Source organism: Aspergillus pseudodeflectus, assembly GCF_044049435.1.
Source record: "Aspergillus pseudodeflectus strain CBS 756.74 chromosome Unknown BJX68scaffold_33, whole genome shotgun sequence".
In the NCBI taxonomy this organism is placed as follows: Eukaryota; Fungi; Ascomycota; class Eurotiomycetes; order Eurotiales; family Aspergillaceae; genus Aspergillus; species Aspergillus pseudodeflectus.
This window is the reverse complement of record NW_027263809.1, coordinates 341067-355831: the sequence shown is the minus strand read 5'-3', so window position 1 is coordinate 355831 and position 14765 is coordinate 341067. Positions and strand designations below refer to the sequence as shown.

The 14765-nt window shown below is 54.4% G+C and overlaps 6 protein-coding genes across 6 annotated transcripts; all 6 read right to left on the bottom strand.

Moving 5' to 3' along the window:
* Window positions 1–268: 268 nt before the first annotated feature.
* On the bottom strand, window positions 269–3436 carry BJX68DRAFT_241254 (Hsp70 family protein). The gene is made up of 8 exons (XM_071040804.1): window positions 3183–3436; window positions 2597–3093; window positions 2423–2540; window positions 2112–2373; window positions 1953–2055; window positions 1776–1900; window positions 1512–1725; window positions 269–1446 (listed from the first exon to the last, which is right to left on the bottom strand). Exons 1-8 carry the CDS (start codon window positions 3241–3243, stop codon window positions 715–717), a joined length of 2112 nt encoding a protein of 703 aa, XP_070897154.1. The 5' UTR covers window positions 3244–3436; the 3' UTR covers window positions 269–714.
* Window positions 3437–4014: 578 nt separating this feature from the next.
* Window positions 4015–6674, bottom strand: BJX68DRAFT_128091 (Zn(II)2Cys6 transcription factor). The gene is made up of 6 exons (XM_071036242.1): window positions 6215–6674; window positions 5546–6151; window positions 5315–5475; window positions 5088–5258; window positions 4697–5038; window positions 4015–4650 (listed from the first exon to the last, which is right to left on the bottom strand). Exons 1-6 carry the CDS (start codon window positions 6353–6355, stop codon window positions 4062–4064), a joined length of 2010 nt encoding a protein of 669 aa, XP_070897153.1. The 5' UTR covers window positions 6356–6674; the 3' UTR covers window positions 4015–4061.
* Window positions 6675–8876: 2202 nt separating this feature from the next.
* BJX68DRAFT_268802 (URC4/urg3 family protein) lies at window positions 8877–10407 on the bottom strand (the record flags this gene model as incomplete). The annotated part of the gene is made up of 4 exons (XM_071046181.1): window positions 8877–9535; window positions 9586–9759; window positions 9832–10171; window positions 10252–10407. The coding sequence occupies 4 exons, from the start codon at window positions 10405–10407 to the stop codon at window positions 8877–8879; spliced, it is 1329 nt and encodes a 442-aa protein (XP_070897152.1).
* A 1201-nt stretch (window positions 10408–11608) lies between these two features.
* On the bottom strand, window positions 11609–12815 carry BJX68DRAFT_128072 (uncharacterized protein). The gene has a single exon (XM_071036241.1). The coding sequence runs from the start codon at window positions 12604–12606 to the stop codon at window positions 11944–11946; it is 663 nt and encodes a 220-aa protein (XP_070897151.1). The 5' UTR covers window positions 12607–12815; the 3' UTR covers window positions 11609–11943.
* BJX68DRAFT_268800 (uncharacterized protein) lies at window positions 12724–13247 on the bottom strand (the record flags this gene model as incomplete). Its single annotated transcript, XM_071046180.1, has 2 exons — window positions 12724–13033; window positions 13099–13247. The coding sequence occupies 2 exons, from the start codon at window positions 13245–13247 to the stop codon at window positions 12724–12726; spliced, it is 459 nt and encodes a 152-aa protein (XP_070897150.1).
* A 381-nt stretch (window positions 13248–13628) lies between these two features.
* Window positions 13629–14056, bottom strand: BJX68DRAFT_268799 (Con-6 family protein; the record flags this gene model as incomplete). Its single annotated transcript, XM_071046179.1, has 3 exons — window positions 13629–13710; window positions 13771–13926; window positions 14016–14056. 3 exons carry the CDS (start codon window positions 14054–14056, stop codon window positions 13629–13631), a joined length of 279 nt encoding a protein of 92 aa, XP_070897149.1.
* Window positions 14057–14765: the final 709 nt, after the last annotated feature.

Below are 14765 nucleotides of genomic sequence, written 5' to 3'. Positions count from 1 at the left end.
CCAAACTGCCGAGGATACCTACTACCATAGGATGGGTGATATTATGCTCTTGGGGTATGAAAGTGGGGTAGAGTGTTGTAGAAAATACCTTGTAGCCGCTTGCTGGATAGAGGTACGCTACATGGAGGAGGGAACGTTTAGGGACAGCAGTGCTGGGACAACATGGAAGACCAGGCGGAATTCATGAGACACTGCGCAAGGTACTATAGCTATAGGGGCCCTAACGACGGAGAAGGAAAGTGCGGCGGAGTCTCTCGGCCCGTACCTTCCGTCTATTGGGGAAGGTGCGACTGGCCCTTGGGCCAGCAACCATAAACGAGGAAGGGGCAACGGTTGCGTTACCTAGAGACCCGCGGGACTGTATCGCACCTTCCTCATGGAGACAATAGAGGTTTTGGAAGTCGAGGAAGGTGCGACCGGCGCCCTCCCCGTGGTTCTCGTACCTGCCTTTTTTGAAGGGGGGGGGGCACCTTGAGGTACTTGGTTGGAGGTACCGAGCACGGGCGATATGTTGGTGATCGGTGCTTATCGTGGGAAACCTGTGACTCGGGTTGTCTCTGGTTGGAGACTTCAGAAGAGACGGGGACAAGAGAATGGATTTCAAAAGATGCAAGTCATGGTATCAACGCTCGCATATATATTAGCAGACGAAGGTATCAAACCAAACCAAACCAACCTCGAACGACTGAATTTGCAAGCAAGCAGGCCCATGAGCTAATTCCTCAGCGACGCAAACTTCCTCGTGCTCCCGCCGCGACTCATCGCTGACCCGGTGCCAGTTCCACCAACATGCGGTTGCACATTATCTCCAGGCAGCTCAAACGGCACGGTACTCGGATCCAGCATCTCAGAAACAACCCGGTCCCCCCGGGGCTCAAACGCGCTCGCCATGCGCTGCGAATGCCCCTCATCCTGCATCTTCTCCGCAAGCGCCTCCCACCGAATCGTAATGGGTCCCGTTGCGCTGCTCCCACTTCCGCTCGTCGGACTCCCAGAACTCCCATACCCACCAGGGCTACCGAGCGACGAGACCCCCGAGCTACTGATAACCGAATGCCGTGGCGAAAAGTACCCATCTGCACCAACATTCACGCCACTCGGCTGCCCATTCACCCTGGAAAGACTCGTAATGCGCTGCCCCGCCGCATTCCACAACTCAAACTGCAGCCCCGCGGGCTCGATGACCAGTTTCACGATCACCGTGACCATAAAGTACACGGGGGCGCGGTTGTACCAGCGGTGGTTCTTGGGTTTCTTGTCGACGGTGGCGGTGTCGACTTCGAGTTCGCAGATGAGCTTTGCACCCGGGTGGATCATGCTTCGGGGCAGTTGGTGTGTGGGGAGTTGCGACATGACGATTTGCGCGGTGAATGGTTTGGTGAGGTCTTTTGGGTAGATTTTTCGGGGGAAGGAGCGGGCTACGCCGGTGCGGGGGACGAGGTCGCCCTGTCGTTTCATTAATATTCAGTGTACTGGGAATGGCTAGGTACATAACGGGGTCGAGGAGGTACCTGTAGAACAAGCCAATCAATCTGATTGATCGCATACGTCTTCTGATTCCGCTCGTCCCAGCGCGTCGGCTCGCCGGCGTGTTTTCTGGGGTCGTATATCCAGTCGCAGATCACGCCGTAGCTGACGGGGCTGTAGAGGTGGTTGAAGACTGTGCCGCCGGACGTTAGTTGTTGCGTGCGGTTCATCACTTGGCCTTGGACGACTGCGAGTTGGCTGTTTGCGAGTTAGTGGGGGGTTAGATGAGGACGCTAAGGAGGACGCACGGCTCATCGACGGTTAGCACCTTGATTCCATTGGGAAGAAGCTGCGAACGTGTCTCGTAGCGATTCGTGAGGCATTGTCGGACGTAGGGGCAGCTGCCGAAGCCACCAGATAGGACGAGGAAGGACTATGCATTATGAGTAGGTATCAAAGGTTGAGTATCTGAGAATGTGCCGTACGATTTTCTCTTGAGGATGACTCAACTGCAACCGCCGAACCTGCTCATCCAGCAAATCATACAAGTCATCGATTTTCGCATCAAAGATCCCCCGGACTTCATCGCTACCATCACAACCCCCTTAGCACAGCCTCTATACGCTTTTGGGAGGGGAGGTTACCTCGAAACAAAAAGCTGCCCATTATGAATCCCATGTTCGGGAAGATTCATCTCCGCCAGCGGAGCAGGAAGCGGCAACTTCAGCGCAGGCAACTGCTCACCCTCGACACCAAAAGAGCACTTGAAGCGCTCGAAGCGCCCGATCATCATCTGCCAGGCGATGTCTTCGGCTGTTCCCGGGAGCGAGTGGAGGATGGGCTCAAGCTTTGAGCAGACGAGCGCGTGGACGCCGAGGTCGATGAAGACGGAGCCGACGGGTTTACCTGCTTTGGTTAGAGGTTTGTCTGTTTGCGAGAGCAGATGCCAGGGTACCTTCGACGAAACCCAGAGGGTTGTAGACAGTTGGTTCGCCGGGTGCAGAGGCGAGTTTCAGCACGTTCACGTCGGTCGTGCCGCCGCCGGCGTCGCAGACGAGGATCACGTCGTTTTTCTACACCGTCAGCCGAGTCCAGCTCCTCAAGTGAATAGAGAAGTACAGGTACATACCTGATAATGCAACCCCGAAACATAAACCGCCGCAGCCTCCGCCTCGGTCAACCCAATAACAGCGCGATGCTTCGGTCGATCAAAAACAATCCTCTCTCTGAGCTCGGCGACCATCCTCGGATCCTTCCACGTCGTCGGCACACTAAACACCCACTCGACACGCATCCCCTCGAACCGCGGAAACGTCTTCGCAAAATAACTCAAGACATATTGATACACGCACCGAATATAGTCCTGGAAATAGCGCGTCGCGTCCTCGCGACTCGGCGCATTGGGCCTGTTATCCACAAACGCCGGGTCGAGGTTCAGCTTGAAGTATTGTTTAATGTCCTTTGTGTCCGGGAGGTTCTCTTCGCATTGGAAACCCCATTTCACGCCGTTGTTGTGGTAGAGGATGTGGGAGGGGACTTTGGTCGCAACTTGGCTGCCGATGAGGCCGGGCCAGTGTTGGATCGATTTGGGGGTCGGCCAGGTGGGACCGTAGGAGTAGGCGACGCCTGTAATTCAGGGAAGTGTCAGTGAAGGTATGCGGAAAGGAGGGAGAGGGGAGAGGGGAGACGAGGAGAAGAGTTCTGAGCGATCGCACCTGTGCAAGTCATGCCGAAATCCACGCCGACGACGATGTCGGGGTACCAGTCGTCGGCCATCGTGCAGAGGGCGCTGTAAGCTGCGTTGTCAGTGTCGACCTCAAGAGCAACACTGTGTCGGAGGAAACGACAATCTCAGAAGAAAGAATTGAGGCCATGATCACGACAGGCGAAGCGAAGCGCCGGGCGCAGTCTTTCCGGCAGGATGAGTTGGACCTCGTATTCCGGCGCTGAGGCTGGCAGTGGCTGCGGCGCGTCGTGTGCTACCCTATCCACGCTCGCCTGCCTTAACCCCGGTCGTCCTAGCCTGCTTTACGTCTCTTGGCCAGATGGGCGGGGCATGAGCCTCATGAGTGGGGTGTGACGATGACAGGGATCAAATGCAATACATTGATTATGTCCAGATATCCGACCAAGGTAATACGCTAGACTAGATACTCAGAAGAGCTAGATACATGCAATCCCGCTGAAATTGCGAGTCAACGCCAAGTTTACGCCAAGCCCGTGTTTTGGTTATGAGAGCGCTCCGGCACAGCAAAGCGCTCACTGGGGAGCCATGCAAATGTACATCTGGAATGACCCTTTGTGACCTTGGTACGGTCTCCAGGGTAAGAGGAGCGACTAGCAGACGCCTTGGCCTGCAAACGTATCTCACGCTTGCCACTGTTAGCGACAGGCGACAGTCGTGCAGGACTCCGGCGGCGTGTCTAAGCCAAGAACATCGCTATATCGATGCTAATGGAGGGATGCGGCGTCATTCACTCTGTGGGTTCATCCATCTCTGATGTGGTATGAAAGGGAAAGGGCCGTCGTCACAAAGCCATCGATTATCCGACTACCGAACCTCGTGTTCATGTATCTCGTGCGGCGCCTATTCCCTACTTCGCCCTCTGTGCAACACCTGAGCGCGGGTGAGGGACACCATCTTCCAGGGCCAGGTTGTCCCACTTTTGAAGAAATTGATCCAGCGAGCCGTCCTCGCGCCGAGCCGGACCGTGTTTGATGACTGACATCAGGTGCGGATACAAACTGCTAAACGACTCTCGATCTCTGTCCGTCCAATTTTCAACAGTAAAGGAGCTGAATAGAGCGTCCGTCTCTTCGGGAAACTTGATGTTCATATGTTGTGCGGTGAGCTGGAGCATGCGTAAGATTCCTTTGGCCAAGGGGAACCGCCTCGAGAACGCGCGGGAGAGGGTACACAGCTCGGTAAAGGCGGTGCGGTTCTCGGGTGAATCAAGGGCTCCTATGAGTGCGAAAAGCCCGATCGTGATCCATTGTAGCGTGGAAGGAGGCATTCGATCGATTCCCCATCGCATGCGATGAATGCTGATTAATTGAGCAATGCGTCGTGCGTTGAGGTATGTTGTCGTCCTAGCTGACGCGAACGCTTTCGGATCCAGATCGGGCGTATTGTACGATTGGAAGACCCAAAAGAGCTGAATGACGGTAGTGTGGTAGAAGAGGCTGGGATGTTAGTAAAGGAATGGATAGACAGCCGGAAAACACGTACTGAAGAGAAAGAACATGGGGTACCGTTGTCGTCTCCGCCCTCAGACAGTCTGGAAGATTCGCATACCATCCCTGCAACTGCTGGTAGATATCGCTGACAACAGAGGAAGTTTCCGAAGGAGGCCGCCTATCCTCAGCTGAATAGAAGGACCGGGTGATGCTAATAGCGATACAACAAATATCGCACCAGCGATCAAAAACACAGCTATAGTGTCCGGGAACCGGATCCTCACCTAGGGGATAGGGTGACCAGACGTCCTTGCGGTTGGAGTGGCATATGGAAACCCGCGGCCGTTGCGGTGGTTGCGCGTTCATGTGCTTCATGAACGATGCGGAAGCAGATCTTAAAAGTCAGCTTGGAAGCTCACGGATAACGGACGGGGAATCCTTACGCTGCCAAGCAGAAATTACCCCAGAGTGTCCAATTCACAACGTTCCCAGCCGCTCGAGTGGGTTCGTCGTAAACCGGTAGGGGAGGGTGCGCATTGGCGTACTCCTCCGCCGCGCGACTTGACAGGTTCATGTACATCACACCCACCCGATCCTTGCCCGCCCATGTTAGTCTACGGCCATGTCAGCGTTCATTTTCAGGAAGTAAGGGGTAAGTAAGAACACTGACCGTACACCTATGATCATAAGACCAAGGATAGTCGCGATGCTCGCAGGGCTTTCATCCTGTTCCTCTTGTTCTAAAAGCCGACGGGCCTCGTCGTAGAATTGGTCACCTCGGGATAGTGGATCGTCCGGGACCGTATACACCTCAGTGTAGTCGGAATTGTACTGAACAAGGGGACCACGTGTTAGAACCTCTGTACCGGCGTGTATACATGGACATAGATACAGAACATACACTTGCTTCAGAGAGAATCGCGTTCACCAGGAACGGCGAGCAATGCGGGTTTTGCAAGTCGCCGCTTTGCATAGCACTAATAATAGCATCTCGGTCGATCCAGCAAAAGTACGGGAAGCTCCAGGTGAAAAATAGCGAGACGAGATGCGAAACAAGATCGTCATCATCAGTGACCGTCGTCCACGGCTTGGCAGGTACTCGGTAGATCGGACTATCGGCCAGCCGCCGAACGTCGAGCATGCGACGCGGAGGGCGCGATACCGGGGGATCCTCCTCCTCAGGCTCATCCGACGAGCGCCGTAAATGATGTTGTAGATCCTGCAGCTCCGCTGTTTTGCCCATCTCCGCGCGCGTAAAATTCGCCTCCAGGTAATCGTGTAGCTCCTCCACCGATGCGTTGCTCTGGATCAAGCTCAGCACTTGCGCCAATCGTTTGTCCTTGGTCTCCCGCAGCGCGTCAGCGAGGCGATCGAATGTATCGGAGGAGTGTTCGAGGCGATCGACTTTGCGTTTCATCGCGGTTTTCCGGCGCATGTCGGCCATTTCGTCGACATGGCATTCGATCCCGTTGGCAACACAGTGCTGACACGGCGGGTCGCCCCGGCACTAAACACAACCCGGCGGTCAGCTACGCCATAGTCTTGGGAACTGGGGAACTGGATAAACTACCTTTAGCTTCTTCTGCTTGCATGCCCGGCACGCGGTTGTCTTGTGTTTCCGCCCGGGATTGGCCTCTTCTGTCACGACATGCTGCGTTTCTGGGAGGCCCGGTGCAGGAGCGAGCGGCCGGGAGGACTGGGGATCTGACATATGAGAGAGCGGGGGAAGGACCGCAACCTTGGCGTGGCAGAGAGGAAGGAAAGAATGGTTTCAGGGATCTCGTTGGAGAAGAGGTTTCAGGGTGGTGGTGTTAGTCGGATGCGCTTCAGCGAGAACGGGCCCGTGGCATTTCGGAAATATGTCCCACCTGGAGATGTCGTCGGTGGTAGCGATAATATATCGCAGGGCGATCCAGGGATTTGGTATCGCGCACCAAACCCCGAATAATGAAGCAGTGGCTCGCCAATCATGGAGTGTGGGATCGAATTCCACACAGTCGCTGAGGGAAGTTCCCTGAGGCCGAGATTTGTGCTGCTTTTCTCCGACTTTTCGGAGCAGCATCCCGGCCAATCGTGCCCCGCCCACCGCCAGCAATTGTCGTCTGGCACTTTGCACGCGCTGCCCCAATCGTTGCCTGTGCCGTCTGCTTTGTTCATTGCACACATCCTTGTCTAGCCTCGGAATTGATTGCCGAGTGATAAGCTGCCCCTCAGTCAGAAAAAGAATAGCGCAACCAAGGTTTTCTCATCACATCGAGAATGCAGCGGTCAGTCGTTGCGAGAGAGACACATCAGACTGAAAACTGAGACTCGTCATCTGGGCGTCTGCATGCGGGCTCGGTGTTTGTTGTGAAGTCTCCAGGAGTCGAGGATGATCTCTGAGCTGCAAAGCTATGGAGGGGGAATTCCGTGCCCCGCTGGGGATGGGTCGATCCAGGATTCTGCTGTTTGCAACAACAGTCCCTCTTCTTTCGGCCGGCGAGGTCTCGAAGGATGATCGACCACGACTTATCCTTCAGACAGCTACGCAACAATATATCTCCTCCGCCAATATAAATGCAAGGGATGGCGCTGGCTTGGGCACGGACCGCCATCTCGAGCCCGAGCTGGGATGCAGTGGGAGCCGTCGACCACATTCCCCATCAGGAATCCTGAATGGCCATCTGCCTCGTTGTGGACCGCATTCTTCAGCACTTCTTAGGTTCATGTCGATCGAGATTTAGCCCGCGACCATCGTTGCAAGGAGAATTGTCACCTGGCCACGTTTGTTCCAGTTTGCTAAGCAACTCCACCGATCTGCAGCTTTTGCAACCATTCGCACACTGGCGGTTGATCCCTGCGCAAATCCAGCGAACAATTGGCCGATGGAGATGGATTCCGGGTCTCAACAATGCAACATCTCCCGGGATTTATCCTTCTCCAACATTCTTCTCTTCCAGCCAGAGGTCCAGGAGCATCTCTACGACCCGCTCTAGGCCTTCAATGCTCGCTCCCTTTCCCCATGGGGCTCCACCGAGTCATCCCGGATGTCCGAATTCGTACTCTTGGGCCTCTTCGGACCTTCCGCAGACTCTTAGATTATAGCGTACGGAGTACATATGAAGTCGTGGCAGGCTGCCAGCAGGTTGATGGCAAACCGAAATACGCAATACGCATCCAGCGGGCGATGAGCATTACTGGTCTCAGGGCCTGAATCATACAAGACTAGCCGTCCATTCCGAGGATCTCTGCGGGTTTTTTGCTCAATTCGGCAGTAAAATCCGAGTTATACATTGTTCAAGATGCAACTCATACCCATGACGGGACAGATCATTGAGAGACACGCAATCACACTACAACTCCCTGCATACACAAGCTTGGATACTCTCCGGTGTCACTCGCGCGGTTCCAGCAATCATCCAGTGCAGTCCATGATAGCCCAATATACCAAGTGAGGGCCTATTTGCCACCGCACGCACCCCAACTATGATTTTTCTCCAAATATGTCTGACTTGTTCTCGAACTTTACACCGCGACTTGGCCCTGATACGCCGAGGATGATCGGTTGATTGACTTGGCGAAAGACTGATAATGGATTAGAGTCACTACCATCATATATTTCTTCTGCTCCATCGCGTTTGCCTCTGGAGTTTTCCACCAACCAAAATAAACTCAAGAGCAAGACCGGCCCGGGAATTCAGCTTCAATCACTCGTCTATATGAAAATCTGCCCTTTGAACAGTAACTTCGCTGTCTGTTCAGCTTCGTTGCCTTTTTGATGGGGTTGGAGTTCCTCACATCTCTGCACCAGAACCTCCTGAGGGCGGAGGAGCCTTGAGCACCAGCGTGATGGTTTCTCACCTCTAATTCTCCCAAGATGATTCATCCATTGGCATTAAACTGGTTTTTAGTATCTACTAGTGGTGTGGCTATAATCTTTCTACCTGGCTCTCTAGAATGAGGACGCCAAGGTGCCCGAATGGCCCGCCTGGGACTGGGCGGACTACGGAATCTTGAACGTGCTTCGAGCATGGATAGAAGACTTGAAAGCATGCAATTGCACACCGCATCTTCGCGGCCTGACTTTGGAGCTGAGCTGGGTAGACCCAGATACTGTTGATCAAGGACCGCCTTACATGGTAGACGAGTGCATGGAGCTAGGTTCCCATGCTGGTCTTTCCTTTCAGTTCATTCTGATGGAGGATGAAACATGATTGCAAGCTCATGGCTCTTGTATATGTGACGATGCTAAACTAAAATAGCGTCCCATCACCCGAATTCAGGATCGGACTGCACTTGGTCTCTGGCCGTTTCTGCGCCGCGATCTCGCGACCAGCCTTCCATGACCCGGCCTCCAACACCTGCGGCAGCGTCAGTTTCACATCTCCGAACTTTCCACTCGCCAGAATACGTTGATGTAGTTCGTCGAGTAGTGCAACCGTCATCGCCCGCCACTCGACAATTTCGTCGTCTCCCGCCCCGAAGCAGGGTAGTTCGCTACCGGACGTCTGGAGGCCCTTCTCCAAGGCGCTTGGCTTCAGCGTGAGGACACCAAGGTCGACAAAGAGTCCTCCGTTTCTGTACTCGGGCAGGCCGGTGCCGAGCTCGGCGTTGGCCCAGGTTGTCGAGAGGAGACGTTCAAAGGGGACTTTTAGCGAGTAGGCAAGCCACTGGGTGAGTTTGTGGAAGGGTTGGATCGTTGCTGTTTCTGTTTCTGCGGGCTCGCTTGAGGCGGATGCAGTGCCGTGTTTGTGCTTTGCTAGGACGCTTAGCGGCCATGCGTCGCCGACTGGCTTCCCGGCTACCCTTGTCCGATCGGATGGCCAGATTGGAATGAGCAGTTTCTGCAGTGTGCTCCAGAGGAGGGCGTAGTCGAGCTCGTCGACACCTCCGCCGCTGCGTTTCAGGTAGTCTGGTCGATTAGTGACAGGACTGGCGAAATGCAAGAGGCTAACGACGTACCAACAAGCAACCCCGGCCTCCCGCTCGGACCAAAGATATCCTCGTTATCCAGCAGCGACTGGCCGAGCCTCTGCAGTATTTCAACCCTCGCCTCCGCACCAACAAGCGAGTTCTCCTCGTCGATCTGGAAGCCCTTGTACAGCGTCTCAACCGTGATAGCCTTCAGCGCCGCACCTACACCATCACTCTATCAGCAACAACGCCACCACACCCTCTCCCTCTCAGGGTGAAGGAGACAATACATACCATCAACAAGATCCCTCCTTCCCCCTTCCTCCCGCTTGCCCGCAACCGAAAAATCCCCATCAAGAAACATGTACAACGAGGCAACCGCAATCCCCTCACTCCGCGTATACACATTCCCCGTGCCCGGCTCCGTAAACTTCCAGCGATCACCAGCGCCCGCATCGAGAAGGACCGAGACGAAGAAGAGATCGACTAGGCTTCGCACTTTCTCCACGGCGTCGTAGCCAGCTTCGTCCCATTGTGTTAGGATTTTGTTTATCCGTGGGACGTTTCCGACGTCAAAGTGCTGCCAGCGGCCGTGCGGGGGGATTTGGTGGAAGTTGTTGGGGCCGAAGTCGCGCTGGTGCGGTATTAGTTCTCCAATCTCTAGACCTCTATGGAATTCAGAGAGGTTTAGATCGGGGAGAAAATGAAGCATACCTGAATAATCCCAACAACGTAGTCGACGACAGCATCGAGCCGATCGGGGTGGTAGTCGAAGTGATTGAGGAGGCCCTGCTTTGCGAGATCGAAGACGATGTGGGCTTTTTCGCGGACGGCTTGCAGGCTGAGGAGGTGGTTGATCGCTGGATCCATCTTTGCAATGGAGCACGTTGGATCTGAGAGTGACGAGACTGAAGAGGAAGAATGAAAGGAGCAGGAGGAGAAAACGGTACTCAGGGTCAGCCGGTGTTACCTCGAGCTGTATGAGTGTCCAACGCGTGCGGGGTCCTTATCTTTTGTACCTTATCACCCCTTGCTTATCTGCCTTCCCCGCTTGATAAGCGTGCCTAGCTTCAGTTTTCAGAGAGCTTCCATGTTTTTCATCGATTCAAGAGCCTGCAAAGACATCCAATCTGGTAGTCGAGCTCTCTAGAAAGCTTGGAGTAGAGCTATTCTCGCCAAACAAGTGCCAAATTTATCGGAGCTCAGAAACACTACAGCGAGTCCCGAATTCTGGGTCTTCCTGGGCAGAACATGACTTTTTCCCTTGTACCGTAAATATAATTCGACCAAGCAGGGTCGGTTTGAATCGAGGACGAACTCAAGCTTCGTAAGTACCAACAGGACCCGGATTTTGATCGATTTGGGGGATACAATGCATTCCGTGGAATGATAGCACGGGAGCTGCCGATGATCTATCTATATCCAGATTCTCGGTGGGGAATCCTTGATCGCCGAGAAAGAGCTCCATGGCGTGGTCGGTCGATGAATGGTTTTCTGCAACCTATCCATGCCTCCGAATTGCTGCACGAGATTGGACAGAACAAGAAGAAGATGCGGAGATCTTATTTTCAGCCGGCTCAAATCAGAGATCTCCCACAGAGCCCAATTATGCAAGAGGTTGGAGATATCCTAGGCGGGCGTTGGTCAGGGAAGCCGCACTGGGAGGTTGAGTAATTGCTGCATTACTTTGTTGGTAGCTCATACGATATGATATCTTGTTTATTACCATCATGGAGAAATACCCAGAAGCCAAAAATCCCCATTGGTACCCGGTGGTTGAGCCACCACTCGGATAGGCTATTGACAAAGTCGATAGCCTAGCAGCCACACTGACAAAGAGGTCCGACTCCAACATATATACTGCAACGCAGACAGTCACTATAACACTTGAACAATGAAATCAACATAATCACCATCCCAAGAGATCAATGCCAGAAAGAGGAGGAAAAAAGGAAATGCCACCCCTCGCCCAAATCCGGCGCTCCAACGCCCTCCTACCGCAACTCCCTCGTCGCCGTCTTCGTTGGCGGGACAAGCGGAATCGGCGAAGCGGCCGCAAAGGCCCTCGCTCACTCCATCGACCGAGCCAAAATCTACATTGTGGGCTGAAACGAGGCGGCGGGGTCGCGGATTCTCAATGAATTGAAGACCCTCGGCCCCGGCGGGAGCTACCATTTCATCAAGGCGGATTTGATGCTGCTGGGGAATGTGGATCGGGTTTGTGAGACGGTGAGGAGGGAGAATGGGGTTGTGGATCTGTTGTTCATGTCCACGGGACATCTGGGGACGGGCCAAGTTTGTATGTAACCCCCCGCTGATGATAATCTATACTCGCGGTGGGGATCCGTTGCCTGATGCGGTTATAGTTACGGAAGAAGGCCTCGACAGCAACCACGTCCTCCGCTACTACGCGCGCATGCCCTTCATAACAAACCTCCTCCCCGCCCTCAAACTCTCCCGAACACCCCGGGTGGTGAGCATTCTGGCCGCAGGCAAAGAAACCCCAATCTCGGCGGACAACCTGGACCTCTGCAATCCTACTCGTTCACGACAGCCGCCTTCTACGCAACAACCATGACGACGCTCGCCTTGTCGCACCTCGCAGCACATCATCCAAGTATAAGCTTCTTGCACGTCTTCCCCGGCTTCGTGCCAACGCCCATCTACACGTCCGCCTGGGGCGGGATCGTCGGGGCAATGGTAAGTATGCCCCTGTGGCCGTTTACGGTTCCGTTGAACCAGAGTGGGGAGTGGAGTTTGTTTGTGGCTACGAGTGCGGCGTTTCGGGCCAGGGAGTGTCATGAGGGGGATGAGGGGGTTCCCATTGTTGATGGGGTGATCGGGTCTGGGGGATATATTCTGAATTATGATGGGAGGGATGTGACGAAAAGGGGGCTTCTGGATGGGTTTAGGGAGAGGGGGTTTGCGGGATCGTGTGGGAGCATACGCTGGAGACGTTTGGGAGGGTTGGTCCAAGCGAGGAGTGAGTAGATGTCGTGCATGTACGTTACTGTCTGGACATGTGTTTGCTTTGGTTCGGAGAATTGGCGTCCGACGGTAGTCATACATGATCACATTTTCATCGAGACCCCAAATCAATACCCCATCAATTGAAAGGTCATGCGCATACTATACAATGCCCCCCCGGACTCCCCTCACAAACCACCCCTCGCGACTGCAATTCCTCTATCGCTGCGGCCGATCCACACTAACCGTCCCCTTAAGCTTGGCCGTCTCCGTCTCGCCCTCGCCCTTGACACTCTTCCCGGGGGCATTTGCATACGGATGCTTCGTATCCGCATTGTCGAGGCCCTCCTGCTTGAAGCTCATCGTGTTCGGATCCCCAGGTGCCTTTTGGGACGAGGGCGGGTCTTTACTTGAGGGCGGCCCTGTTGGCGGTCCGGACCTTGGGCCGAGGCTGCTTTGGTCGCGCGTGCTGTTTCCTTGGAGGAGGTAGTAGGCGGCGGGGATGCCGAGGGCGGCGGTTATTACGAGCCTGGATGCGGATTCGTTAGTGTTGTTGAAGGGGGTGGGGGGAATCTGGAGGGAGGGGGTCCGGACCATGTTGTGTTTGAGTTTCGGGATCCGGGGGGTGTTGGTGCTGAGGCGTATCCGCGGCGAGACGAGGTCGTCATCTTGGGACGAGTGATGGCCTGTGGCCGGGCGAGGGGTGAGCGGATGAGGCGGAGGCGCTGTGCTGTGAAGGACATGTTTGGTGGTGTGTGTGGGATGGATGATCGACGAGGGAAGTTTGGTTGATGGATGTGTCAACTGGAGCTTTTCGAGAAACCTGAGAAGAAATTGGAATTGGACAGGTTTGTAGTATTATGAAATGGCATGATGTTCCAGGTCGAGGTGGTGATGTAATAATGGCCGCTACGAGATCATGATGTATGTCTTCCCCACTTGAGCTCCAGCTATCGATCTCCCTCGGAGGACCTCCGTGTTATTGCTCTAGACCGTATGGACCGTACTCTGGGGGAAACAATTCTTTACTGTCTTTGCGGAGAGCGTAGTCATCCCAATTCATTCCGGTTCAACTTGCGAGTAGTATTATTTACACAAGACATCACTAGGTGTGAAGATCTAATCTACTCAGCCGGCGCATCCTTCCCCAGCTTCTGCTGCGCCTTCTTTTTTCCACTCTCTGGGATGCCGGGGTTATGCATGGCGCTGCGATGCGGTTAGATGTAAACATTCCAACTCGAAACCGAGGGGCAACGGTCAACATACGCCTTCAACCCGCCCGCAACCCGATTCGGCGACTTGTCGTAGTCGCCCCGTCGCCTGTACAGCTCCTCCTGCGCCTCCTCGCCGCCGACTTCGTTCTGGAGCATGTACTCGGCGTGTTCCTTGGCTTCCTTGGAGACGTTGGGGTTGTTTATTGTGCTGCGCACTCGTTAGTATTTTCTTCGAGAATCTTCCTTGGGGCAGAGAATCCAGGGTAGATTGATCATTGGGGAGGGGATTCAGCTCACGCCTTGTAGCCACGCATGGCGTTGAGGCGATCTTCGGCCATTGTTGCGATTTTAGACTTCTTGGACGTGGCTAATTGAAATAGATCAAAGTTGCAAACAATACAAGTTTGTGCTAGCTTACGCAGTAACCCCTTGATCCTTCCGAATTGATTCTCACCTTTATACATCCACCCCAGCCCGTTATGGTTCGCTTGCTGATGTCGGGGTGCGGTCACGGCGCGGTCACGGCTGCTTGAACGTCACATTTCGCTGGACCATTTCGATTGCTCGTCTTTATGGGAATAGGCTTCGGGATATCCAGCTCGAAGCTCGGGGGGTTGAGCAGCGTCGGCCGAACGCAGCGCGGCGCAAGGGTGACGTCATACATCATCGTCGATATTTCAGGCATAAAAACACCGAATCTCGACGTCAGCAGAGCCCACGTTCCTTCCTCCCAGCGCACGTGCGACTGCATATATTTTCCAACGCATGACTGCGTCTGATAGGCGGATAATCTTACTATCTGCCTTTGAGACACGACATGTGGCGGGGGCGTCTGGAAATGTGCCATAGCCCTCCTTACGGTGGCAGATGATACAGGCGGGCGCCGCTGACTGCATGGTTGAGAGTGAGCAGAAGAGACAACGACAGAGGGAGCTGAGCGATTTAATCGACGTAAGTCGAACATGACCTCAACAACACAGACATCAACCTCGCGGCCCAAACACAACCCACAAACACAACCACAACCCACAACCGAACGACAAACAG

Coding starts and splice junctions, on each gene's coding strand:
- BJX68DRAFT_241254 (XM_071040804.1), bottom strand. CDS start 3,243: ATGGCCGACGACTGGTACCCCGACATCGTCGTCGGCGTGGATTTCGGC. Junction 2,541..2,596: donor TTTCGGGGTTGCATTATCAG/GTATGTACCTGT, acceptor CTGACGGTGTAG/AAAAACGACGTGATCCTCGT. Junction 2,056..2,111: donor GGGCAGCTTTTTGTTTCGAG/GTAACCTCCCCT, acceptor TTGTGATGGTAG/CGATGAAGTCCGGGGGATCT.
- BJX68DRAFT_128091 (XM_071036242.1), bottom strand. CDS start 6,355: ATGTCAGATCCCCAGTCCTCCCGGCCGCTCGCTCCTGCACCGGGCCTC. Junction 5,476..5,545: donor CGATTCTCTCTGAAGCAAGT/GTATGTTCTGTA, acceptor CCCCTTGTTCAG/TACAATTCCGACTACACTGA. Junction 5,039..5,087: donor GGTAATTTCTGCTTGGCAGC/GTAAGGATTCCC, acceptor CTGACTTTTAAG/ATCTGCTTCCGCATCGTTCA.
- BJX68DRAFT_128072 (XM_071036241.1), bottom strand. CDS start 12,606: ATGTATGACTACCGTCGGACGCCAATTCTCCGAACCAAAGCAAACACA.